We start from the raw sequence: 27,112 nt of genomic DNA, 5'->3' as shown, positions 1-27,112 counted from the left end.
GTTTTGGAAACAACAAAGACTGAACTGGGTGAGGGGGGGGAGGGACAAGGAACTGGAACCAGGACAGAAGGATGTCCAGTCTGTGATTATTAGTAAAACTTTAAGGCAAGATAGTACATGTAACTAGCTTCTTTAGTCTATTAAGCTTAGCTTGCATGTTCTGTTTTATTTTGCTTAGTAACCTACTTTGTTCTGTGTGCTATCTCTTATGACCACTTAAATCTTACCTTTATACTTAATAAAATCACTGTTGTTTATTAATACACCTAGTATAAATAATTGTTATCTGGGGGATGCCAAGGGTCTGTGAATATCTCTTTACATTGAGAGAGAGGGTGAATTTCATGAGCTTATACTATACAGATCTCTATACAACATAAGACAGATTAATCAAGGTTTCATCTCCCAAAGGAGCTGTGTACTTGAGAGCTAGGAAAAGGTCTCATACTGTGCTGCTAATAGAACCTATCTGCAGTCTTGCAGATGTGACTCTGCCCCCATGTCTGTGCTAAAGCAGGCTGGGGAGGTGAGCTTAGCAAGAGAGGGCTTCAGGGTGCCCAGGCTATCAGGAAAAGCAGGCTCAGTGAGGTCACCACACATCAGAAGACAGCACCAGAGGGGGTCGCAACCTGTCACAAACACTATTTAAAGAAGAACTGGACACCCAAGGGAACAAAGAGCTCAATGAGAATCTAGAGTAGAGTTTGTAAGTGAAATAAGCCACTGAAAGAAGTAATAGAAACAGCTAGTGCATTAGTTTCCCATCAGATAGCAGAGCATTTAAAGGAAAAAATGTTGGGTTGTAGGGTATAACTTCTGACTACAGACATAGATGGGCTACCTTTTTAGCAAGGGATCCCATTGAATCAAATTGGAACATGAGGAACACATCTGAAAAGTGGCATCTGGTGCTCTGACACAACATATAACAAGCTCAGTTTTGCTGATTCTCACAAGTACATTGAATTGTCTTCAGTGGGATTTATCACATGCATGTCCAACTGATATAGAAATCATTATTCCAGACTATTCATGTTCTGGGCCCTCACTTCTGATATTACATTGAACCAGAAGATATCTTTGCAATGAGTTTCTTTCTTTTCCTGTTAAAAAGATGACACTGTGATCAGTTTAACAATTCAGATACTGCATTTAATTCTCCTTCCCCAGGTTTCCAGTTACTCCAAATCTGTATTCTTCCATCAGTGTTTTGTATTGTGGACATTGTTGCTCCTTTTTCATACTAAGAATGGGCTAAATTAACAACTGTTGTAAATAAACTGACTTCAGTGGGCCTACACTAGGATAAATATGGCCTAGCTAGCTAAAAGCTGAGTGCTGTTTTCTTAGTTAAAAAGGAAAATTGCTTCCTAACTACACACAAATTAAGGATGGATATGCAGATTTAAGAATCAAAATAAAAGCCTTTCCCTTAAGATACAGAAAGTCTACTTCTTTCAGTGGCTTATTTCACTTACAAACTCTACTCTAGATTCTCATTGAGCTCTTTGTTCCCTTGGGTGTCCAGTTTTTCTTTAAATAGTGTTTGTGACAGGTTGCGACCCCCTTTGGTGCTGTCTTCTGATGTGTGGTGACCTCACTGAGCCTGCTTTTAAGGTTTGAAAACTAGAAGAACATAAGAACATAAGAACGGCCATACTTGGTCAGACCAAAGATCCATCCAGCCCAGTACCCTGTCTGCCGACAGTGGCCAATGCCAGGTGTCCCAGAGGGAGTGAATCGAACAGGTAATGATCAAGCGATCTCTCTCCTGCCATCCATCTCCATCCTCTGACAAACAGAGGCTAGAGACACCATTCCTTACCCAGACTGGCTAATAGCCATTTATGAACTTAACTGCCATGATTTTATCTATTTCTCTTTTAAACCCTGTTATAGCCCTAGCCTTCACAACCTCCTCAGGCAAGGAGTTCCACAGATTGACTATGCGCTGTGTGAAGAAGAACTTCCTTTTATTTGTTTTAAACCTGCTGCCCATTCGTTTCATTTGGTGGCCTTTAGTTCTTATATTATGGGAACAAGTAAATAACTTTTCCTTATTCACTTTCTCCACACCACTCATGATTTTATAGACCTCTATCATATCCCCCCTTAGTCTCCTCTTTTTCAAGCTGAAAAGTCCCAGTCTCTTTAATCTCTCCTCATACGGGGCCCATTCCAAACCCTAATCATTTTAGTTGCCCTTCCAATAACATAGAAGAAAGTGCTATTGGAAACCAAAATGACTATAATCCTTTTTTGTTAAAACATAGTGAATTATAAGAGTTTACAGGGATGAATTAAAAATACTCTCAATGGAATTCCCAGCAACATGTCTATCAGATTAACGGGAGATGACTAAATATCTTTGGGGTCTAGATCTAAACCTCATGCCTTTATTCAACGTTTCTCCTGAGGTAGTTTCCCTTTTGACCATCTCTTCCTTAGGTGTCTACTTTTTCAGAACACTGTAGGGAGATCCTAGACATCTGACTCAGGGCAGAAAATTCACTAGGCATCAGGAAGCCTCTGGGTTAAACATTTCAATGTCTCAGTACCTTTGTGAATGTGGGCCCTCTCCCCTCAGTTTTCATGCTCTAAATAGAGAATACAGACATCCTTTCTCTGCCTTGTGTATTTAGACTATGGGCTGATAACATAAGAATGTTCATACTGGGTCAGACCAATAGTCCATCTAGCCCAATAACCTCCAATAGTGGCTAATGCCAGGTGCTTTAGAGGGAATTAACAGGGCAGTTATCAAGTCATCCATCCCCTGTTGTCAATGCCCAGATTTTAGCAGTCTGAGGGTAGAGACACCCAGAGCATGGGATTGCCTCCCTGACTAATAGCCATTGAGGGACTTATCCTCCATGAACTTATATAGTTCCTTTTTAACCCAGTTATATATTTGACATTCACAATATCCTCTGGCAATGAGTTCCATGGATTTACTGTGCATTGTGTGAAGAAATACTTTCTTTTGCTTGTACTGTTTGACCCTCTATAGTCAGGCACTCTTGGGACCTGACCAGTGCTGAACTAGAGGTCAATATTGTCTAGCAGAATTACCAACACTTCCACTGCTTTATGGGTTCTTAGAAGACATTGGGTATGTCTACACTACCCCGCTAGTTCGAACTAGCGGGGTAATGTAGGCATACCGCACTTGCAAATGAAGCCCGGGATTTGAATTTCCCGGGCTTCATTTGCATAAGCAGGGCGCCGCCATTTTTAAAACCCCGCTCGTTCGAACCCCGTGCAGCGCGGCTACACGGGGCACGAACTAGGTAGTTCGAACTAGGCTTCCTAGTTCGAACTACCGCTACTCCTCGTGGAATGAGGAGTAACGGTAGTTTGAACTAGGAAGCCTAGTTCGAACTACCTAGTTCGTGCCCCGTGTAGCCGCGCGGCACGGGGTTCGAACGAGCGGGGTTTTAAAAATGGCGGCGCCCCGCTTATGCAAATGAAGCCTGGGAAATTCAAATCCCGGGCTTCATTTGCAAGTGCGGTATGCCTACATTACCCCGCTAGTTCGAACTAGCGGGGTAGTGTAGACATACCCATTTAGACTAAATTAGAGCAAAATAAGAGCACGTGACACTGGTGGTTGTAAACAAACTTTATGGAACCACAGGAAATGTGGACACACCCATGAAAATGGACACCTGGCTAACTAAAATAATGCCAGAGCATGCATCAGAGAGTGCTGGACTAGAGAGCTTCAACTTGTATTAAATGTATTATTAATTTCATTGGGTGATTCCTAGCTCTTGTATTATGAACAGGGATACAGAATACTTCCTTTTTCATTTTTTGCATCCCCATTCATTATTCTGTATACTTCTATCACAGGTATAGAACTGGCGGCTGAGGGCCCAAGCTGACTGCCCCCTTGAGTTACACATGACAATATTCAGAAGTTCAAGAGCCAAGCATGCCTGCAAAGGCTCTGGGATTGGACCTGCAGAGGCCTCTTTCCGCTGAGCAGAAGACAGAGGTGACACAGTGGCCCTGCTAGCTCACATGATGCTGCCAGGCCCTCTCCCACTAGAACTGCAAATGGAGAACTTTGTTGTGAGAAGTGAACAGCAAACAGCTGGGAGCTAGAGGGAAAGCAACTGCTTTAGCTGCTGCCTCTCTTTGGGGAGGTAAAATAGCATCTCCTCCCTGCAGTTCCCAGCTTTTTGCTGCTGCCGCTCCAGGAGAGCTAACATCTGGGGGCAGCAGGGAGCAGCCATGAAGGATAAGAGTGACTCAAGCTGTTAGAAGGGGGTGAACCTTTAAATTATGCCTTCCCCCTGCAGATGCTATTGCTTTTTGTATTTTTCATGGAGTTACAGGGACATGACGGTGGTTTATTGGAATGGAGAATAACGATCATGATGTGAAAGTTTCTGTGTCCCCAGAGCAATCCTGTGAACTATCTCATTGTTTTGCCCAAAGACTCTGCAAAAGTGTGTACTTCTAGAAATACTTAAGATAAAAATTCAAGGAAATATTGGTGAGTGAAAAACAAAAGAAGAAAATATGCCCTAAGAAAATGAAAGCTATTTCTGAAGGGCAATCCTGACATTAGGATAGGAAAAAAAATTACAGTACCCATTTTTTTTTTAAGCAAACAAAAGAACTCATTTACCATTTGACACCTACGTGCCCTAACAAGCCACACGTCTGTCACAATTGCTACATTATACCACTTGAACAATGCAAACCTGTTAATGTGGAACAAGTTCAAACAATTTAGAAGGCGAATGAGAATAAAATGACAATACCAGTGTCCAACAACTATTTAGGGCCAAGACAGTAGCTGGAAACAACTTCAAACAATGTTCTTTTCAGCAACAGAAAAAAACAAGACTGAACCTTACATAGTGATGCTCAGCTGTCTAAAGCAGGGATCTCAAACTCCCGACCCATGAGCTAATCTCAGCTGAAGCAATTATGCAATCCAGCCCAGGACTCCCAGTAGGCCTGCCTGTTACCAGCTCCCCCAGCCCCTGAGCATGCAGCTTTGGGAAATACCAGGGAGGGGGAGACCAGGAGGCTGGTGCCGTTTGGCAACAGTGGTCACACACCCATGCACTGGCAGGAGCCATTGCAGCAGCAGAAGTATGCTTACCCAGTGTGCTCTGTTTCCCTTGCTCTGTAGCCACTGCTGCTGCATGGTGCCAGAACCCTTTCCAAGTGATCGGGCCAGGACTGGCCCACAGGTCAGGAATCTGGGACCCCTGGTCTAAAGCCAGAGGTATCACTGTACATTTTTAAAGGGGTAAGTGGGATGTTAGCCATGCAGTTATTAATATTCATATCCCATCCGTTCATTGTCTCTTTTCAGAACCTTGATGTTTTTAAATGTTATAATATTTTGGAAGAAATTATGTATAGATATTTTGGAAACGTGTCAGTGGGGAAGAGTATTGGATTGGCTACATGGGGTAAACAACTTCAAACTGAAAGAAGGAAAACGATAGTTTCTGGTACAGTTTATGCACTCCCACTGCAACCTGTGAAGCTAGAGAAAAAATGAAGTGTCAGAAGAAATGAAGACATAATCAACCCTCCTTTCCTCTGGGGGATTTGCAGCTCTGTGCTGTATTGCACAGTATTGCACACAAACTTATATAAATTTTAGATAAAAGTTTCCAGATGATGTTTTGAACAACTACACACATAGCATATCTCTGCATTCTGTGGTCTTGCTCTCAGTCTCTTTTTTCAGATATCTCTGAGGGTACATTTAGCAACAGTATTCACCAACATGGAAGAGGGATAGCAAACAGAACCAAATTCAGACTGCAAAGTGATAGTTTAGAGCAAAAGTACAGAGTTTAAATGTTGACTCCTGCAGATAAGGGCAGGAAATACACAGCACAAACAAAATGTGGGAGTGGTACCTGTAACGAAGCAGCTGCATCCATCACTGTAGAATTTATTTTCATATTGTCTACTTAATACTGTCTATAATTTATTTCATGTACCCAAGCACTTTACCTTCCAAAAAGTGTACAGAAAGGGAATTACGAGAGGAAATGTCTACAAAAGTCCACTATAAAACAGCTGGAGAATTTGGATCTTGATTCAGCAAGTATTTAAGCATGTACCTATCAACCCTTATCAATAGGATTATTCACATACTTAAACTTAAAAACCAGCAAATAGTCTGGGAGCACTTTAAATACTAACCAAACATGTAGATGGTATCATGATCTTCTTGTGGGCTGTGCCCATGAAAACTCATGATACCATCTATACGTTGTTAGTCTTTAAAGTGCTACCAGACTATTTGTTGTTTTTTAAGTTTATCCTGTACAGACTAACTCGGCTATCCCCTGAAGTTTTTGCACATACTTAAAGTTAGGCACATTCTTAAAAGTTAGGCATATGCTTAAATAACTTCATTAATCAGAGCCTAATGCAATAAAGGTTGTCCAATTTTAATTCAGAGATACAAGTAACAAAATGGACACAAACAGATTAACTATGCTTTCTGTTGAATTTGGTGTATGTTTGAGTAATGAGGAATTACTTTTCCCCATAGAGATATAAATAAGTATGTGTAAACATGTAAAATAAAGGGAAATATATACAGTATTCCTTTTCAGAAGTCACATCAATTTTGCCAAGACATTAAGGCTATGTCTACACAACAGTGTTATTTCAGAATAACTGACATTATTCCAAAATAACATAGTCCACATCTACACACAAGCAGGGAATATGGGCCTGATACCCCTATGATTTCAATGGGTGAATTTCCACTGACTTCAATGGGTTTTGGATTAGGCCCTGTGTATTTAAAAATGAATTTGTGTTTTTTAAAAAAGAATTCACTCTCTACATCTTTCAGACCCTCATGTTTATTATCACCAAACCTAAAGCAAAATAGCACCCTGACTCTGCAGTGGGATTCTCAGAGTACTTCTACATTTCAAAGAAGATTGACAGTGCTGTGGTCGATCTTCCAAGGTTCAATTTAGTGAGTATACTATAGACCTGCTAAATAGAACTCAAAGGGCACCCCCCATCAGCACTGGTACTCCTGCACCTCGCACTGAGTAAGGGAAATCGACAGGAGTGTTTGCTCCTGTTGACCTCTCGCTGTGTGGACAGGGATTTAAGATATGTCAAATACAGCTGTATAATTTACATAGCTGGAGTTGCGTATCTTAACTTAGACCTTCCCATGTAGTGTAGACCTGGCCTCATAGATGCCAGTGGGAGTTACATGTGCAGATAGAGGGCATGTCCTTAGTGTAAAAAAAAAAAAAGTGAAAAGAAACTTTGTCAATGAAGCCACACAATATAATTCAAGGTAAAAGCAAATCTTACTTCTCAAATAGATCCAAGTAACTTAGAAACTGTAACTATAAGTTAAAAAAGGAAATGTTAAATGTAACACATTGAACCTTTATAATACACATTTTAAAACTGCTCATGTAAAGCCAGTTCCATTACAAGCATCTTCTTTAAACATGGTAATTACTGTCTCCAAGGGTAAGTATGTGAATGGTAAATTAAATATGGTTAATTTAAATTAGTCTGTGTAAAGCAAAGATTTTTTTATCTTTATTAAGGCAATTTAATAATATTTAAATAGCTAAATACAGATTGACAATTAATTTAAAGAATAAAATCTCATTTATTATTTGCTACCTTGTAAATTTTCCAAACTCCAAATAACCTCACAATATTATACAGTAAATTGATTAAAAGTTGCTTCAAAATTTTTTACCATATCTTGTACATTAAACATCTTGAAAAAAAAACCCACAATGTCTATGTAATCAATTTACAGTGATTATCAAAAAAAAAATTAGCAAGAAGTTAAATAAAGTAGGTCAACATGGTTTCTCCTATCCCTTTAAATAATAAAACACTAGCACCATCCCAAATATAATGATTTAAAACTCCACATTGGCCCTCTGTCTCATTTTCATAACTAAACAGAAATTATTTTCCAAAGCACAACTGTTACTATACAAATCAGTTTACAGGGTATTTCTTATAAGCCATATTTTTTTCCATTTTGTTCCAACAAGAAAAAATGTGAAGTTTACAAAAATAGGGGTACTGCAGAAAAAGCCAAAGAGTCAATTAGCAATGAGTGCCAACAGAAGCAAAGGTGGACATTTCACGACGGATGGTACTGAAAGGCGATAGTTCAAGCTCTGTTGTGTACTCATTGTCATTGTCATCACTTGTCACTGTTGAAGACTTCTGGATGCATTCATCACAGCAACAACAACAACATTCCATAAAGGCCCGACTGAAGGGTTTGCAAAGACAGAAAAGGAGAACTGGAGTCACACAGGACTTAAAGAACAAAAGAAACTGGCTAATGAGATGGAGGAGATCCATAGTTTGCTGTGAGACCCCTGTGGACATGTAGGCAGTCACAATGTTGCAGATATTTTCAGGAATGATGCAAAACCCATACAAAATAGTCAAAGCCACCACTGTGCAGTTCATCTGACTTTCCAGCTGAATTTGTCGCTTGTTTCCTCTTGTGCAAGCCTTCTCTGCTCGTCTGATTTTCCTTGCAGTTACCAGAGAACAGGTAATAGTGAAAAGGGTAGGCAAACAAAAGTAACAGCCAAAGTACCACCAGAGTCTTGCACCATCATATGTGAGAGCTAATACATAAATGGTATCAGGTAATTCAGTAGAGATCTTTACCACGCAACGTTCCCCAGGTGGGCTGCCACTAAATGCAGAGTCTTCCTTTGTCAACTGTCGTAGAACGACCTCTGGAAGTGCCAATAGCAGAGCACCAACCCATATAACAGCCAGTTTGGCAGTTGTTGAGGTACAGTTTTCAATCATTTCATAATACATCTGTACATTAGTGGCAGCACGAAATCGGTCTATACAAAGGGCACACAATGTGAACGTAGTGACTCCAAGAGAAGCTACCTGGATGGGAGAAAAAGTAAATACATTTAATGTCTGAAACATATTTAATAAATATAGGAGGTGACTAAAGAATAGATCCCTAGCTATTAACATGTTATTTTGTATATAGCACCATCATAAAAAAAAATCACTTGTAAAATGTCTGTATATTGAATATTTTCCATGTAAAACTCCTTCATATATCAGGTGATGTTAGTTTCATTTCACTTCATTCCAAGTCATATAAAATGACTGCTATTGAAAAATACCAAGACCATAATTTAATATATTATGCTATATTTACTTTTAAAGACATTCTGTCTGAATGTATAGTTTTGAAATCAATGGGCGATTTTCAATGGTATTTAGATGCCTAAAGATGCAGCTAGGTGCCTAGTGTGCTTTACAAAAGCAGCAGAGTTGCCTAACTTCTTTTAAAACAATGAGATGTGGGCACCTAACCTGCTTTGGCGTAGCTGACGAATCTCACAATAGACGAGTTTCACGAGGCTGACTTGGCACACAACTGCCCTTCTGGGTGCCACTAGCATTCACAAAACCATGGCTCAGCTGCCACTTAACATGATAGGATCTGAAGTCCATAGGGGCCAGATCCACACAGGGATTCAGGCACCTATCTGCCATTTGAGGCACCTAATTCTAAAATTGTGATCCTCAACCCAACCACTAAGGCTACGTCTAGACTGCAAGCCTCTTTCAAGAGAGGCTTTTTTGAAAGATACTTTCGAAAAAGCCTCTTTCAAAAAAGAGCATCTAGACTGCAAGCAGTACTTTCGAAAAAGCAAGCCGCTTTTTCGAAAGAAAGCACCCAGGCAGTCTGGATGCTCTCTTTTGAAAAAGCCCTGTTTGCATTCAAGAACGCCTTTTTCAAAAGAGCACTTTTGAAAAAAGGCGTTCTTCCTCGTGAAAATGAGGTTTTCCGCCGTCGAAAGAAAAGCCGCGTTCTTTTGATTTAATTTCGAAAGAACGCGGCTGTAGTCTAGACGCAGGTGAAGTTTTTTCGAAAAAAGGCTACTTTTTTCGAAAAAACTCTTGAGTCTGGACACAGCCTAAGCTACTACCAGTGTTCCCTCTAAAAGGAAAAAGAAAAGGAATCACTCTGGCCCAGTAATTAGAGTGCTCTTCTAGGATATAGGAGACCTAAGTCCTTGCTCCAATGACTACTGAATTATTTGAACAAGCAGCATGTACTTAGTGAAAGCAGGCAGAGATGGAGTGGAACCTCAGTCTCTCTAGCCGCTGGGCTGAGCTATAATAGCAGATGAGCAGCAATGGCACTACCTCAGTTTTTCTTGAGAAATAGCTGATTTGGATACCTACAAAAAGTTCAAAGCTGTGGCTCTCCAGCATACATAGGCACCTAACTCTCTATGAACAGTGAGGCCTAGACCATACCCTTCTTCTCAGTCTTTCTTATTGAGGAATTTAGGCAGTTCCCCACTCAGTATGCTGACTTCTGTTAATTCCTTTTCTAGGCGCCCAATGCACTTTATAGGGAGCCTTGATGCCTATCTTGGGACTGAGAATTCCACTTAACAACAGGGCAGAGGTGCTAAATTGCCACTTTCCCTGAGGGTGCTCAACCTCATTCCCAACCCCCAATCCATCCCTCTCTCTAAGCTTGCACCTTGCCATGCTTATTTCTGCCTCCATCTCCTTCCCTAAGCACACCCCACCCTTGCTCTGCCCCCTTCTTTCCAGGGCCTCCTGAATGTTGCAGAACAGCTGATCACAATGAGCAGGAGGTGCTAGGAGAGAGGAGGAGGAGTTGATCAGTGCCAGTAGGTGCTCAGCACTCATTATTTTTTCAGCATGGGTGCTTCAGGATCCACAAAGTCAGCACCTATGCAGCAGAAAAATGTAGGCACACAACACTGTCTAAATCCCCCCTGTGAAACTCACCCTAGATGATTATCTACATATTTTGGCATGGAAATACCTTTGAAAATCTGGCCCAAAGTGAAATCAATGGTAAAGCTCTCATCAGTTTCAGTGGAGCCAGGATTTTACCCTTTATCTTGAATATTACAATTAGACCACAGGAAAATTTGGGCTGAATATAGTTATTGCATTCTAGGATACAAGCCAATGGAAGTGGGGGGGTGCACTCTTGTTTAAGCAAGTTAAAATTGGACTAGACAGATCTTGTAAGGAACAACATTGCTATGCCAGAGCAATGGACAGGATGACCCATGACAATTTGTCTAACTCTATTATCCGTCATTCCATCTGTAAGTAGGGAACTTGTACCATCACAAAAGAAAACTCCCTCTCATTTTATAGTGTTCATATTTCATTTCCTAATGATACATTTGTGAGAAGACTACATACATTTTGGCCCAAACCTGTTTCCAATAAATTCAACTTCAATTCAAATACAAATGCAAACTCCTATTTACTTCAGTCAGAGAAAGATTACAACTTTCAATTTTGTTGTGGTGCACTGTAACTCGTTTCTCTCATAGTTTTATTGACTGCTGCTGTGCCTGATATGTGCTAGTATGAAAGAGCAGTGCAGGTATGTTAATAGGAATTGTTAAATGATGTTCCTGTTCATTTAGAAAAATGCTTACTTGTATAATAGATTAGCCATGTCTGTTATTAACTGGTCAAATTTATAGAGATATTGGGCAGCTGACTGTAAGTTTTGCTTACCCAAGTTCAATGTGCAATGAGATAATTAAGTTTTTATAATGGTGCATTTCAAAATGCATTCTGATTTCCATCATAATTTTGAAATATTCTTGTTTATATACATCTCATAAAAAGTTCTACAAAGATAGATAGTGCAATTATACACAATTACATAAATGTATCATTCATGTTAGCCTTCAGCATTTAATAGCTCTATCTGATTGCTAAAATTCAATATCACTGCAAAATATTAGGCACTTGGGATTAAAACTGTTAGGCAATGGCTTAGCTGGGTAATTCTCTGAAGCAGTTTCCCAAGAGAGGGAATGAGTAAAATGCAATCTCTTATTAATTAACCTGCAATGGAAGCAATAATTAATGACAACAAAGCAGCACTGTAAACATTTTAAATCGGTGAACCTATTAATTTTGAGATTTTAACTGTCTGATAAGGCTAAAAGAAAAGCTTGGTAATACTGGCAAGAAACAAAAATAACTACAGAGAAATTAAGTTACAAGAAAATCTTTAATGAGCATTAAAAGGAATAATGATTAAATGAGCTAATAAAAAGAGTTTTCACATATCAGAACTGAGAAGTCACAGAGGCAAATTTAGTATTTCTAATTTTTGTCTCTGAAATATTTAAATGTGTTGTGTATTCTTCACATCAACTACATTATCTTCCAACATGAATACCAAATGGGTCAACACACAGCTCTCAGCCTCTTGCCAAATGTCTCTACATATGCAGAAAAGGGAATGATCAAAAAACTGAAAGGAACCTCAAGATGTCAACAAGCCCAGGCCCCTGTATAGCCCAGGCCCCTGTATAGTACCTTGTAGACCAACGGTGGGCAAATTCCAGTCCATAGGCTGGATTCAGTCAACAGGATTAGTCCCTGGCAGGCCCCCACCTTCATATTTACTTGTGCCTCAGCAGGTAATGGAGGATCGCAAATCGCCGTTCACAGCCAGTGCAAGCAGTAGGAAGCGGTGTCCCGGTCTGCTTTTCTTCCCACCACTCGCATTGGCCATGAATAGGAATTCACAGACAACCAGAGCTGTAATCCTCCAACACCTGCAGAGGTGCAGGTAAACATAGCAGCGGTGGCCTGCCAGGGACTAACCCTGAAGGCTGCCATTTTTTTATTGCCCATCCCTGGCCTAGACCATCTCTGACAGGTGTTTGTCTAACCTGCTCTTAACTATCTCCAATGATTGAGATTCTACAACCAGATTTGTTCCAGTGTTTAATCACCATGAGAGTTAGGCTGCAAAAATCAATACAGGAAAAGAGACACTGCCTTTTTTGTAGACTTTTCTTTTTTATAATATCTGTTCTAATTGAGTAACATAAGCACCTCCTCTTAGTGGTCTCAGAGTCCCATTATATCATGTTTTGTTGTGGCTAAAACATTAAATGCTGCAGTTGTTAGACTTGGATTAACAAAGGAAGGCGTGTCTACCATGGACAAATGTAACCTATGGGGTTCCTGTCATATTAACTGACTGACAACTTAGAAGTTTGGGACAGTGAAAAAGAACAAAGGAAATAACTAGCAATAAGAGAAGTCAGCTCTCAATATGCAACTGTTAAGTTTACTGATGAAACATACTAAATAATACTAAGATATGTCTGCCTCATGCAGGAGTTTCTTCTCATGCAGACATTAATGAATTTAATGATTCTTTGGGAAAATGTTAATACAGGCAGTCCCCGGGTTACGTACAAGATAGGGACTGTAGTTTGTTCTTAAGTTGAATCTGTATGTAAGTCGGAACTGGCGTCCAGATTCAGACACTGCTGAAACTGACCGCCAGTTCTGACTTACATACAGAATCAACTTAAGAACCCCAGGCTCCCCAAGTCAGCTGCTGCTGAAACTGATCAGCAGCTGATTCCAGGAAGCCCGGGGCAGAGCAACTCTGCCTGGGGCTTCCTGTAGTCAGCGCTGGTCAGTTTCAGCAGAAGCTGACTTGGGGACGCCTGGGGCAGAGCAGCTGGGGTGCTACTGGACCAACCCAGCAGCACCCCATCTGCTCTGCCCCAGGCGTCCTCATTCAGCCGCTGCTGAAACTGACCAGCAGCGACTGAATCAGGACCTGGGGCAGAGCAGCTGGGGTGCTGCCGGGTTGGTCCAGTAGTGCCCACGGGCGCTGCAGGACCAATCGGCAGCGCCCCAGCTGCTCTGCCCCAGAGTCCAAAACAAAAGCCTGGTCTGCTGGGGGCGGGGAGCACACTAGCTGCGCCCGCCCCCCCCCAGCAGACCAGGGACACGGGGAGCAGAGCCGCAGCGGCAGCGGGGTGCCGCGCCTCTGAGGCTTTGCTTTGGCAAAGCCTCAGAGGCGAGGGACCCCGCCGCGGCTGCGGCTTCAGTCTGGGTGCCTGTGGTCTGCTGGGGACGGTCCCCAGCAGACCACAGGCACCCGGACTGAAGCCGCAGCCGCGGGGAGTCCCGCGCCTCTGAGGCTTTGCCAGAGCAAAGCCTCAGAGGCGTGGGGAACCGCCGCTGCTGCCGCTCCAGTCTGGGTGCCTGTGGTCTGCTGGGGATGGTCCCCAGCAGACCACAGGCTCCCGGACTGAAGCCGCAGCCGCGGGGGGGTCCCGCACCTCTGAGGCTTTGCCAGAGCAAAGCCTCAGAGGCGCGGGGAACCGCCGCTGCTGCCGCTTCAGTCAAGAAGCGGCAGCAGCGGCGGTTCCCCACGCCTCTGAGGCTTTGCTGTGGCAAAGCCTCAGAGGCGCGGGACCTCCCGGCGGCTGCGGCTTCAGTCCGGGTGCCTGTGGTCTGCTGGGGACCGTCCCCAGCAGACCACAGGCACCGGGTCTCAAGGGGCAGCAGCAGCGGTTCCCGCGCTTCTGAGGCTTTGCTCTGGCAAAGCCTCAGAAGCGCGGGAACCCGCCCGGTGCCCCTGGTCTGCTGGAGACGGTCTCCAGCAGACCAGGGGCACCGGAGCAGCTTACGAACGGGGCTTTCTCGCCCCGACTTCCGGGGCGAGAAAGCTCCGTTCGTAAGTGCGGATCCGACGTAAGTCGGATCCGCGTAAGTCGGGGACTGCCTGTAGAGCAATACGAAGTGGAACACTCTTAAATCTTTTTCAGCTACTCCAGAATAGGTATGGATAGAGATTCACTCTAACTGCCTTGTCACGATTTTGGGATCTAATTTGCCTCCCAGGTGGGATATGAGTAATGCCTATTGAGATCAATGTGTGTTGGTCACAGCCCATGTCAGGGGAGAGAATTAGAACTCAGGGCATTCAGTTTATTTTGCTATAAACAGTTTTACTTTAAGTGTATGTTTCCATATTAGCAAGTTGCATATTAAGCTTCAGATACATTTTATTGACAATAGTGCTATGAATGGGTTAAACTAACATAACCATGGACCTGGATAGCTAAGAGTGAAGCTCAATCTTTAACACATTGTGTTATATCTAGATAATTGCAATACTCAGATAACTCATTGTAATCAGATCTCCAATCAAGAAGTACATCATGGTAGTAAAGGCAGAGGGCCCGATCCTCAAATGGGGTGAATCTTTGATTCTCCATTGGCTTTGATGGTGCTACAATGAATTACTCCAGCCGAGAATCTGCTCCAGTGTTTCAATCTTATTTAAAAAAACCTGATACCATTGAGTTATATGAGTTTAAAACTGGTGAATCAGGCCAACTACATCTTTGATTTTATGGGATTAATTTACAACTGTAAGAAGTCTCAGAGGGATAGCTATGTCAGCCTGTAACTTTAAAAACAAGTAGTTCTGTGGCATCCTACAGAGACTAAAGAACCACAGGACTACTTGCTGTTTTTACACTTTTCAGTTAGCCAGACTTTCCTCACTTAATTTTCTGATATAATTCCAAGTGGGTCTCTTTCCTCACAGAGCTTTTTCTTCAATTCTAGATGTTCACAAAGACACCAAAAGGCAAGGCTCGTGTTTCTCTTATTAGATCAGAACTGAAAGTTTCTAATTTAATGAAAATAAATCTGATCTGCCAAGAAGAAACTAAACACCCCCAATTGTCTTGTTCAGTAAAACCTTAATTAGGACAGAGAAGAAAATGATAGATTTCCCCTCCTTCTCACCAACAGAACATGCCCAGAAAATACTTTGCCATGAAAATCCTTCAATGAGAATGTTCCATTAAAATGTTTACAAAATGTTGCACAAACTTAAGATGTACATTAAAACAAGCTTTTATTGGGCACCAGAGCAGTCCTTCAGAGTAGGCATAATCCATGCATCATTAACTTCCAAGCCATTATCAATTGTGTCAAAGCCCTTTTGGATGGCTTTGAGTCATTGAACAGTGGCACTAAATTCATGAAAACATTCTGGCTGTGTCTACACTGGGCCACTTATTCCAGAAAATCAACCGTGTTTCCGGAATAAGCTGCGAGCTGTCTACACTGGCCCTTGAATTTCCGGAAAAGCAACGATGCTCTACTGTACAAAATCAGCTGCTATTCCGGAAAAACTATTCTGCTCCCGCTCGGGCATAAGTCCTTATTCCGGAACACTGTTCCGGAAAAGGGCCAGTGTAGACAGCCCGGTAGTCTTTTCCGGAAAAAAGCCCCGATCGCGAAAATGGCGATCAGGGCTCTTTTCCGGAAAAGCGCGTCTATATTGGCCACAGACGCTTTTCCGGAAAAGGGCTTTTCCGGAAAAGCAGCCTGCCAATGTAGACGCTCCTTTTCCGGAAAAACTTAAAACGGAATAGTATTCCATTTTAAGCAGTTCTGGAAATTCATGCCAGTGTAGACGTAGCCACCGTGGAGGAGTAAGCCAGCTTATTGCATAAGTTCTCTTCTCCTGCTATTCTGTCCTATTCTATCAGTCCCCTTTCCATCACTTCAACAGTTAACTAAATGTTCTAAAGCTTTCATCAGTCAGTCCTACTTCTGCTTCCAGCAACTTCCCCACAGCATTCAGTCCTCCCTCCAGAACTCTAGACATGGATCCTTCAGCTGATCAAGGGAGAGATGCTGATTAACTGAGAGGGGGGAAGGCAACTGAAATAATACTGACAGAGAAGATTAAGGAAGAAGTGTTGAAGGAAAAACAAAAATGGAGATGAGAGCATGACATCCCAGCCTGGGGAGAATGACCATTTTTATGGCTACATGGGAAGGAGATTCGGAAACAATTTCCAAAATTCAGAAATTCACTCTACAGAAAATACTAAGAGCTACTAGATGACCTCCTAATTCTGAATGCAAAATGAGATCACATTAACTCCTACCTGCTCACTCCTGTTATATTCACAAGAAAACTCTAAAAGCTTTATTATGAGACTTAGATTATGTTTACACTATAGAGTTTTGTGCAAAACTGTCCGTTTTTCCACAAAAACTTGTGGTGTCCACACCTCAAGCCCGTTTTTGTGCAAGTAAATTGAAAGATCAGAGCAGTTTTTGCGTAATTGGTAATCCTCATTCTATGAAGAATGCCTTTTTGCACAAGAGCTCTTGCACAAAAAGGCTTGTGTGGACAGGCGAGAGGGTTTTTTTTGCACAAGAAGAAGAGGAAAAAGCAAAGGTGTCCTGGTGGCCATTCTGTCCATAGCATTCACTGCTTACTTGCGAGAGAGCTTCCAGGCAGTCTGGACATTCTCTTTCGCAAAAGCGCATCGCTTTTTCAATGCACTTTTGCAATGTGGACACTCTCTTGCACAAGAAGTTTTTCCAGAAGATCTCTTCTGACAAAAGCTTCTTTGCCCAAAACGCCTGTAGTCTAGACGTAGCCTTAATCATCTATTTTCTGATTCTGACTGCTCTATATGCACACCAACTCTGCATTCTTTGGGTATTTTTAATTAAACATACTGTGTTGACCCCGAAACCCTTGTCATTCTCCCCTAAAATAAACAAATACAGTCAGTTCAGTACAGGCAGTCGCCGAGTTACGCGGATCCGACTTACGTAGGATCCGCACTTACGAACGGGGCTTTCTCGCCCCGGAGCTCGCAGGCAGCGGGACCGCCCAGAGCGCAGTGGTCCTGCCACGTCGACCTCCGGGGCGAGAAAAGCTGCTCCGGGTGCCCCTGGTCTGCTGGGGACCGTCTCCAGCAGACCACGGACACCTGGAGCAAAGCTGGGGAGACGGACGGGTCCCGCGCCTCTGAGGCTTTGCCAGAGCAAAGCCTCAGAGGCACGGCACCCCGCCACCGCTGCGACTTTGCTCCCGGTGCCTCTGGTCTGCTGGGGACCGTCTCCAGCAGACCAGGGACACCGGGAGCAAAGCTGGGGAGGTGGAGGGGTCCCGCGCCTCTGAGGCTTTGCTTTGCAGAGGAGCGGCGCTACTGGAGCAACCCAGCAGCACCCCAGCTGCTCTGCCCCAGGCGTCCCCAAGTCAGCCGCTGCTGAAACTGACCAGCACTGACTACAGGAAGCCCGAGGCAGAGTTGATCTGCCCCGGGCTTCCTGGAATCAGCCGCTGATCAGTTTCAGCAGCAGCTGACTTGGGGATACCTGGGGTTCTTAAGTTGAATCTGTATGTAAGTCGGAACTGACATCCAGATTCAGCCTGTTGAAACTGATCAGAGGCTGATTCCAGGAAGCTCGGGGCAGAGCAATTCTGCCTTGGGCTTCCTGTAGTCAGCCGCTGGTCAGTTTCAGCAGCGGCTGAATCTGGACGGCAGTTCTGACTTACATACAGATTCAACTTAAGGACAAACCTACAGTCCCTATCTTGTACGTAACCTGGGAACTGCCTGTATCTGCAATATATTCTTGTATTTCCTTACACTCTAAATACAGTTATCTTTTTATTACTCAATGTCTGTATTAAATGAAGGAAAAATAATTATAGCAACTAGAATGAAACAACAAAAATACAGAAGTAAAATATAAATCCTTGTTTCTCCTATGATAAAATAATACTTAACACTTATTCAGTGTTCTGTTAAGGTAGGCAAAGGAGCCTCACTGTATGTATGCAGCAGATTACGCTGGTGCAAAAAGAAATATTTCCATGTCCACAGCTGACTAGAAACAAAATATGCATCTGCTGTTATTAATCAGCATTAGTATGTTGGAGGAAGAGACATGTCAAGTTCAGGATCAGAAAAGCACTGGGATAATCATGAACACTGGTGTCATGGAAATGTTCCACAGATGTATGTCATCTGGCTGCTCCTCTGTTGTAGCAGTGCAGAGCACTTATTTTGGTGATACTTCCCACACATGCTCTGTATTTGCTTCCCTTTCGTATGTCCTGATGGGGCTACTACTCTGTGCTGATTTCAGATTGCTGCTCTAGATTTCTGCTGGAGGGGATAGTTAATTCTAGCATCAAGACACCAGAACTAGTCATCAGTGTGCTAACTCTTCATCAATGGTAATAAGGGATCTTATGATCTTTCAGACAAAAATGTTTTTATTGATTCTTTTTTAAAACAAATTTTATTTCTAATAGATTTAGATTCAATTTTAGCTCCCTTTCTTCTTTGAAATCTACCAAGAAATATAAATAAACAAAACTTACGCTTTTCATAAAGGAACTAGTAGTTTGCTTAAGTGAGGATCAAGCTCTTCACAATTCTAGATGAGGGGCTCATACTCTGATACTTTTAGCACTGGCACTATTATTAAATCTGCCCCTTCATCCTTAACAGGAACACTTTGTCACACAAGCACACAGTATATGTAGCAAAGGACAGACCAATGCCAAGACAACATTCAGTGATGCCTGTGATAAACTGCCCTTTTTCTTTCCACAACTGTGTAACAAATATTGCTGATCCAATTTTAATTCCAGTTTGACATGCATTCATATTACCTTGTATTTTAAATTTTTATAGACATTTTTATAAACCCCTGGAAGACAGAGATGTGTAGAAAAAAGAAACATTGACAGAACACCAGATGCAGCAGTGCTAGTGCCTGTTTTCATCATGCAGTTATTAAATAAACACATAGCATTTTATTTAAAATATCTTTTAAAAAATAATATTTGTTATATGCCAAAGATGCGTATAACATATAAACCCTGTACAAGTCCTTGCCCCGGAAACCTCAAAGTATTTAATGTATTTGTTTTATTAATGACAAATATATAAAAATGGCTTAATGAACAACCTTGGAATGGGCACAGAATGGCCAAATTTCCCATTTATGAGTCTCAAATTTGCTACGAAGGGACCAACTCTGGTGGGGGAGGGGAGAGTAGTCAGTTTTTCAGGTCAAAGGAATCCTTACACTTGCCACTAAGAATGATAATTGTGGTGGCTTTGGTGAGCTGGAAACAGCCCACTAGAAACTGGGCTGGGGCCATGAACACATTGCATATAGATCAATGAACAAATCATCATAAGACACTGACTTTTACTCACTATGACCCCAAGTTGGATTTGAATCAGCACCTGAATCAGCATTATGTTCTACACTTCTTTCCTGAGCAATTCAGTCTGTCAGTATATATTTTTTTCATTACATACTAAAGAATGCTATATCTATTTGCAACCTACCTCAATCAAAACAGCCCCATTTCTACTCTAACCTCTAAGAGCAGGACACACGTGACTACAGAGGCACTCCAATTAAAATCTGGAAGTTGGGGATAGTTTCTATTTGTCGTTGACTTTCACATTAAACAAGTAACAGTGCCCTTATTCGAGTTACTTTAACTTGTCTGCTTCCAATTTCCAAACTATAAAAATGTGTAAGTACACTTCATAGCAGGCTTGTGGGTTCTATTTAGTTTATGTTTGTGAAACACTTTGAAGAAGAAGAGTGCTAGTATAATTAATTTTGCTGGTAGGTCACCATACTTCTTTCTATTAAAGCCTAATTAAGACTTAGGCTTTAATAGAAAGGTATTGTATAAAGGTATGTATGTAAAGGTGATGTATAAAGGTAATGTTTTCATAATTAGAAATTATGAAAACAAACAGCAAACAATGGAGGATGTAATGATGCTCCACTTCATAAAAGGGATTCTTTTTTGCATGTTTTGAGCTTTTTTCCAATTCTCTTATACAGGTGAAATTCACTCAAACATGATGAGTCTGAGGGTCCCAATGCCTGGAGTGGGAGGATCTGACAAGGCCAATTACCTTCACAATGCTGGTTGGCCACCCATACCATCTGGCTCTGATTTGAGTGCTGCTCCTAAAACTCCTTTTAGAGAGTAATATCAAGATAAGTGGATAGGAAAACACTGTACATTATTCAAGCCAAAATTTTCAAACCTGGATGCCAAAAGTTATGCTCTTAAATCAATATTTTGGTATGAAAATAAAAGTGGCGAGATCTTCAAAGGCACCGAACACAAGGTTAAAAAGCAGCATGTAGAACTGATGGCACTCCTAGATTCTGCACCCTCCCAAGCTATGATTCTCAGAGGCTCTTTCCAGTCTCATTAGACATACATAAGGGCAATGGAGCCTTTATTAATCAATTAAGTTTATTTCTCCAGAAGGTGTTAAATATTATTTTTTAATCAGTTAGGTAGCTGAAAAGACAGCTGATACCAGTAACCCAAATGTGGTAGATTTATATTGCAGAAATGCATGCTTATGGTTTGCCACAACAGATCTGTAGTAAGTGTGTAAGACACTTTAAATTCAATGCTATTAAGAGGGCCAACATTTCAGATACACTGCTGGAAACTCAGACAAAAAAAAACTTTAAATAAATCTATTTTCACAGAAGTGTACACAATTTTATAATTGCTTGTATGTGCTTGTTAAAAATTTTCTGCACAATTAGCATCCATTAAGCAGCACTAATAGATAGCAATTAGGCATAAATTGCTAAACTAACACTCTTCACAGGAGTTCATTTGCTTTAGTTTAGTTAAAAAAGTACAAAGCAAGGTTGAGTCGCCTTATAGTTACGTAACTTGCTCCGGATAACCAGACATTCTCAACTGAGCAACTAGTTTTATGCCCCTTTGAAACCACAGGTGGGATTTTCAAAAGCACATATGACATAAGACCACACATCCTAAGTCACTGAGAGACACGTTTTAGAATTCCACCCTATAGCTATACAACTAAGCTAAAAATGCTATATAGTTAATTACTTAAATGTGTATAAACATAGTTGCTTATGGATTACTGAACATTTATTTTTTTATGTATTTAAACAACTACATTAAAACAGTTTCTTGTAATCTTTCCCTAATTTGTAAAGAATGCAGATCTTTTGCAAACTCAAACTTTTACAATCTAAGCAATTAAAATTTCAAGAACAAACTGACTATCCTATACAATTGTTAGATAATAGAGAACACAAAAGCCATTTTAAATCACTGACATCTAACAGGAATCGCCATTACAATGCTAGAAAAAGATGCTTTCAATTGTGTATGAAAATGCAGCATAGAAAAAACAGGTGGAGTGAAATAACACTGGAGGGAAGTCTTGGAATATTTTTTAATATCGATTAGAAGATATCAATTTCATGTAAATGGATGCTACTCATTTGGTGTATTAATTACTAGCATACTGGACTTTTAAAATAACAAAATTCAATTTTATGGCCACTATTATATGTATTACTAGCCATCCATTGTCAACAAAAATTTGCTTGATTTTTCTAGTTCATAAATTTGGCAACATTAAGTACATTCTAAGTTTACCATGTCATGGAAACTGTCAACCACTAAACTCCAAGCAAATCAGATGCATCAGAATATAGCACAATCCCCAGTAACACCAATAATACACTTACCTAATATAAAGAAGCAATGGCAGCTATTTAAATGTTACATGTCCAATCCTAATCCCTAAAATATGTCACCATTTATTTATTTACTTATATTTTATTCAATGCTCCTAAATGCTGGAAACGGACACTATAAATATTAATTCAAGAAAACATGGCTTCCAGCATGCCTAATAAGCCACTAAGGGACTAGCTGATCAACAATTATTTTCTGCTGACCTACCCCATACTTTTAGTAAAGGAATAATGCTATACATACAGTGTCAAAGCCACATAGCACAGCTTGCCAGAATTAAGGGCTACACATTACCAACAAGCTCAAGTTCTGCTTCCAGTAAATAAATAAAGTGGACAACCTGAATGGCAGCAGGTTTCTGGCCAGCTGGCTGAAAGCTTGGTTGGCAGAGTATCTGAACAGTTGCCAAGAGACTAGGAATTAAATTGAACCTGGGTCATGTTTTAAGAAAAATCAAATGAATAACTGTGGGATTGGGAAGTGAATAGTGCACATATCACATTCACGGTTCTTTGACTATAAAGGCACCTCCCTCACCGCAGGATAAGCTTTGCAAAAAGAAAGACAAACAATTTTTGCCCCAAGAGGCAACAGAAGTTCAGTTAAAGCAGTATCTTTTATCAGATTGCATGACTATGTGAGAAACAGCAAAGTATTAGTAGCTCTGTAAAGCTGCTAATTTATTCCTCAATTTCTTGTTCAAATGTGTGTGTGTGTGTGGGAGGGGGCAAATAAATTAATTTTTAATTATTTTAAAAAGTTTAGGGATGGTAGTAAAGATTCATCACAAGCACTCTATGCACATTTATTACAGCACATTTTACTGCCACTCTCCACAAGTAATATTTTTTTGTAATTGTGGACGGAAAAAAATGAGGGGATAGACAAGCTAATCTTTTTGATGAGACATACAGAAGACCTAGTGATCTGACTGTTCTAAACAGGGCTTATTGCCCCTACACACGCAACAGACAATGCCTCTATTCAGCAGCTGTCAATGTACTATGCTAGTAATACATAGCAAGTCCTAGTTATGGAAAACATGGACACACCAACTACACGGTTCTTCTCTCTTTGCTACTAGAGACTTCCTCTTTCTGCAGACATGGTTGCTGTGGGTGGGATTAGGATCCTTGTGTTGAAAGTTTACTACCAGAGTATAAATTTTCAAGGTACTGTGGGACCAAAGGCCCTGTACGAATGTAAGCTACTATTCTTATCGATATTATTATGAACAACTGTAATTACCTCGATGTACGGAACGATTTTGCAGGAGAAATCTGCCAACAGCCACTTTTTGGTGAGCTCCTGAAAGATCACCAGGGGCAGGCAGAAGAAGATGATGAGGAAGTCCCAGAAGGCCAGGTTGGCCAGCAGGGAGTTGGAGATGCTCCTCATGTAGTAGTTGTGGCACACGATGCACATCACTGCCATGTTGCCCATGATGCCGATGCCGAAGATCACCACCGACAGGCACATAACCGCATAGGCGCCGTACGACTCCTCCGTCAGCGGGTAGAAAGGGTTCTTGAGCCGGGCCCGGCGGCTGGTCCTGTTGCTGCGGGCTCCAGCGCCCCTCTCTAGCCCATCGCGGGAGGAGCCATTCAAGGGCAGCAACTGAGGGGCACTCTCCTCCTCCGCCTCGCCATCGCCCTCGGCTGGAGGAGCCGGGCTGCCCAGGGAGCTGTTGAAAGGCTTTGCCAGGTTGCTATTCGGGCTCTTGGTTTTCCCTCCCCCTCCTCCCTTGCCCCTGCCCTGCAGCTCGCTGGCTCCTCTCCTGCTCCTAGCAAGCGTCTTGGGGCTGCGCCTTACTGTGCTGCTACCTTCCTCCCTGTGCCCAGCAACGCCCTGGGGAGTAGGGCATCCTCCGGTCCCCAGAGCTACCGGCCGGCCCGTGTTCCCCTTCCCCTCGCCAGCGTCCTGCCAAGGGGTATCAGGCTGCCCCCTAGGCTCCTCGGCAGGAAATCCGCCGCTGCTGCTCCTCGCGCCCAAGTGCAGGGCAGCTTCAGCAGCCAAGTCCCTAGCACTGTGCATCGACGCAGCCTCTCCCGCCGCTGCACGGGGTGCTGTTGCTCTGGACCTGCCGGCACCGCTTCCTAAACGGAACTCGCCGACGGTCCGGCTGCTCCCCTCTTTGGGGGACGGTGGGGTTTGCTGGAGCAGCCCAGGGGCTGCCCGGCGCCGGGCTGCATGCTGCTGGCCGCTGTCTGCCTCGCGATCCGCTCTGCCCGCCACCGCAGCTCGGGCGAAGGGTGCCTGGGGGCCGGCCACAGGGGCGAAGGGAGTCAAAGTTCCGAGCAGCTGCAAGCCCAGGGCAAATGCGAGGAGCGCACCGTGGGGCTGCATGGCGGTGAGTGGTTGCACCCAGCGGCTCTCTCTTTATAAAGAGCAGCCGCCCAAGCGGCTGGCGTTGGGAGTTAGCCCCATGTCGCTGCTGCTGCCAAACACACACGCCGGCCGGCGGGGGAAAGCGGGGACGGTGAGGAGGAGGGTGGGTAGAAAGGACACTCTCGACCCTTTGCGCCTTTCAAGTTCGATTCATTTCCGCAGCAAATGTCCCGAAGGGCGCGCGAAACCGGCCAGCAAAGGAAGAGAAAACAAGCCACACGCCGAGGACGGGTCGTGTCCCCTCTCACCTGCCGGGACAAACCTTGAGAAGTTGCATCAACGGCTCCGAATGAAGGTGGCAAGTGCAAACACTAGAGGCAGCCCCACATCCATCACTCCGCCCTTGCCCTTCCCGTTGCCGTCTGTGGGAGCAGTTGCACCGGCCCGGGTGTGGAGCTGCCTATGCACATCCTCTGGCTGGTGCCTGTCTCTGTCCCGCTGCCTTGCCTTTATTGCACGGGAAGATCGCTGCGGAAATGCAACCCCCCTCTCCCCTGCCAGGTTACTGCCAACACTAATTCCTCGTCTCCAGCGCCTCAGAGTAAACAGGTTGCTGCCTGCAGCGCAGGGTGCTTAAGAGCTTTGCAAAACTCTGGGATTAGCGATCGCCTCGGGGGGGGGGGGGGGGGGGGGGGGCACTGCAAGGTGAAATTAGATCATGAAATTAGCAGCAGCCAAGTGGCTCCTCCTGCCTGTTGCCAGCTCAGAGGAGAGCAGCAGCCCCGGGAGTCCCTAGTAACGTGTTGATCGGCTGCTTCCCCTTCGCCAGCACTACGGGCGGGAAGGGAAGGGGCGGCGAGAGCCGCTGGCCCGGGCGGGAAGACGCGAGCTAGCGCGGCGCTGCGTGGCCGCAGGAGAGGTGCCTGCGAGCTGGGTGGCTCCGCTCCTCGCTCCCTCCGGGCAGAGCTGGGAGGAGACGGCTTCCCCCGGCGGCTCGCGTCTCGCTCAACCCGCCCGCCGCCTCCGCTCCCCTTTGTAGCCGCTTCCACTGGGGGAGGAGGGACCGGGCCCGCAGTGCGCACGCGCCACTCTAGGGGCCCGGCACAGCGGCTCTTCGCGCGACCTGCTGCCCCAGATGCGACAGGCGATCCGGGCTGCTCGTTTCCTCGCCCCCTCTGCGCCGCTCCCCCCTCCCCCACTTCCCGGGGCAAGGCGCTTGCTAGCCCCAGCCCGGATAATCCTGACGTGCAGGGTTAGACCCGCGCAGGAGCTGCCTGGACATTGCAGGCGCAAACACTCCCACGCCCTTGCTGCTGCCCCACACACCCCCTGCCCCTCCCCGGTGTCCCTGCTGTAATTTTCCAGCTCTCTCCCCGCCCACATTGATCCCAGCTGGTATTGCTGCTGCTGTCTTCTTCCACCTCCCTCCGCTGCCTGCAGCGCTCCTGTTCCTTCCTCTCCCATCCTGCCCCCTTCCCTTCGCCAGCTCCTCGTGCTCTGGTCCCAAGCCTGCCACTGACCACCGAGTGGACGCTTGCGGATGGCGGAGGAGCTGAACTGTTTGGCATTTACTTGCACACTAGGGTGGGGGGAGAGACCCGAAGGAGCCATGAATTGGTAGGCACTAGAGTCTCAGGATCCCACACTAAACCCGAGCAATCTTCCTCTCCATCAGTGTTCCCTCACTCACCATTGGAGAAGGGAGCTATCTATTGGAGAAGATGTGCATCCAAGATCTCCAAGAATGAGGGCCTTAGTAAGGGACCCTTCACATTGCAGGACACAAGCCCCTGACATTCCCCTCCTTTGTTGTTGTGATCCCTCACCCATCCTCTAGCCCCACTTGTGTTTGTAGCCAGATCCTCAAAAGTATGTAGGCACCAAATCCTGTTGATTTTAATGGGAGTTAGGCCCCTAAGTACCTTTGAGATTATGAACCTTACTGCCCCAACCAAGTTTAGACCTTGTTGTGCAAGGCATTGTTATTAATGCATTGTAACAGAAAGCACCTCTCCTAAGGAGCTCTGAACATTCTCAGTTACTCTGAGGCCCCTGTATACTTTGTTTGAGAGGTGCAACAGTGACAATTATAAGAGCTTCCTAGACTTGAAAACAAGTGGTGTGCATCAGGCACCATCGTGTTAAATGTTTCATAATAATAAAGACATTTCTTTCTCACTAATGTAAAGAACATTTGGTATAGTTAAGGGGTCAAGGAGATTCTTAGAGTGTTTAATAAATAGCAAGTCTTAGCTAATAAAATATTTATGAGCAGAAAAATATTACAAGCAGGAAAAAGAAGAGCAAGGGGAATGTATTTTTAATTTTTTATATATTTTTCCTGTTTGATTTGGTGCTCAGGTGGTGCATAAAAGGAGCTGACGATAATGAGCTTGCATTTATGGCACCTTTCTTCCTGAAGGCTCCCAAAGGGCATTCTAAACAGATATGATATATTCAGTGCTTGTTCCTAAAGGATAGTGTGTTACTGAAAGTGTTGCTTCTAGCTTTCCTAGGGAAGCAGTAGTCAGGAGTCAGCAG

General features: G+C 43.5%; 1 protein-coding gene across 1 annotated transcript; it reads right to left on the bottom strand.

The window, feature by feature from the left end:
- Window positions 1-7,547: 7,547 nt before the first annotated feature.
- GPR37 (G protein-coupled receptor 37) lies at window positions 7,548-25,792 on the bottom strand. The gene is made up of 2 exons (XM_006122601.5): window positions 23,492-25,792; window positions 7,548-8,916 (listed from the first exon to the last, which is right to left on the bottom strand). The coding sequence occupies exons 1-2, from the start codon at window positions 24,587-24,589 to the stop codon at window positions 8,098-8,100; spliced, it is 1,917 nt and encodes a 638-aa protein (XP_006122663.1). The 5' UTR covers window positions 24,590-25,792; the 3' UTR covers window positions 7,548-8,097.
- Between the last annotated feature and the right edge of the window lie 1,320 nt (window positions 25,793-27,112).

The sequence above is a fragment of the Pelodiscus sinensis genome, chromosome 1, assembly GCF_052426305.1.
Source record: "Pelodiscus sinensis isolate ZL-2025 chromosome 1, ASM5242630v1, whole genome shotgun sequence".
Taxonomy (NCBI): Eukaryota; Metazoa; Chordata; order Testudines; family Trionychidae; genus Pelodiscus; species Pelodiscus sinensis.
Note: the sequence above shows the minus strand (reverse complement) of the source record. Positions and strands in the feature narration are given on the sequence as shown.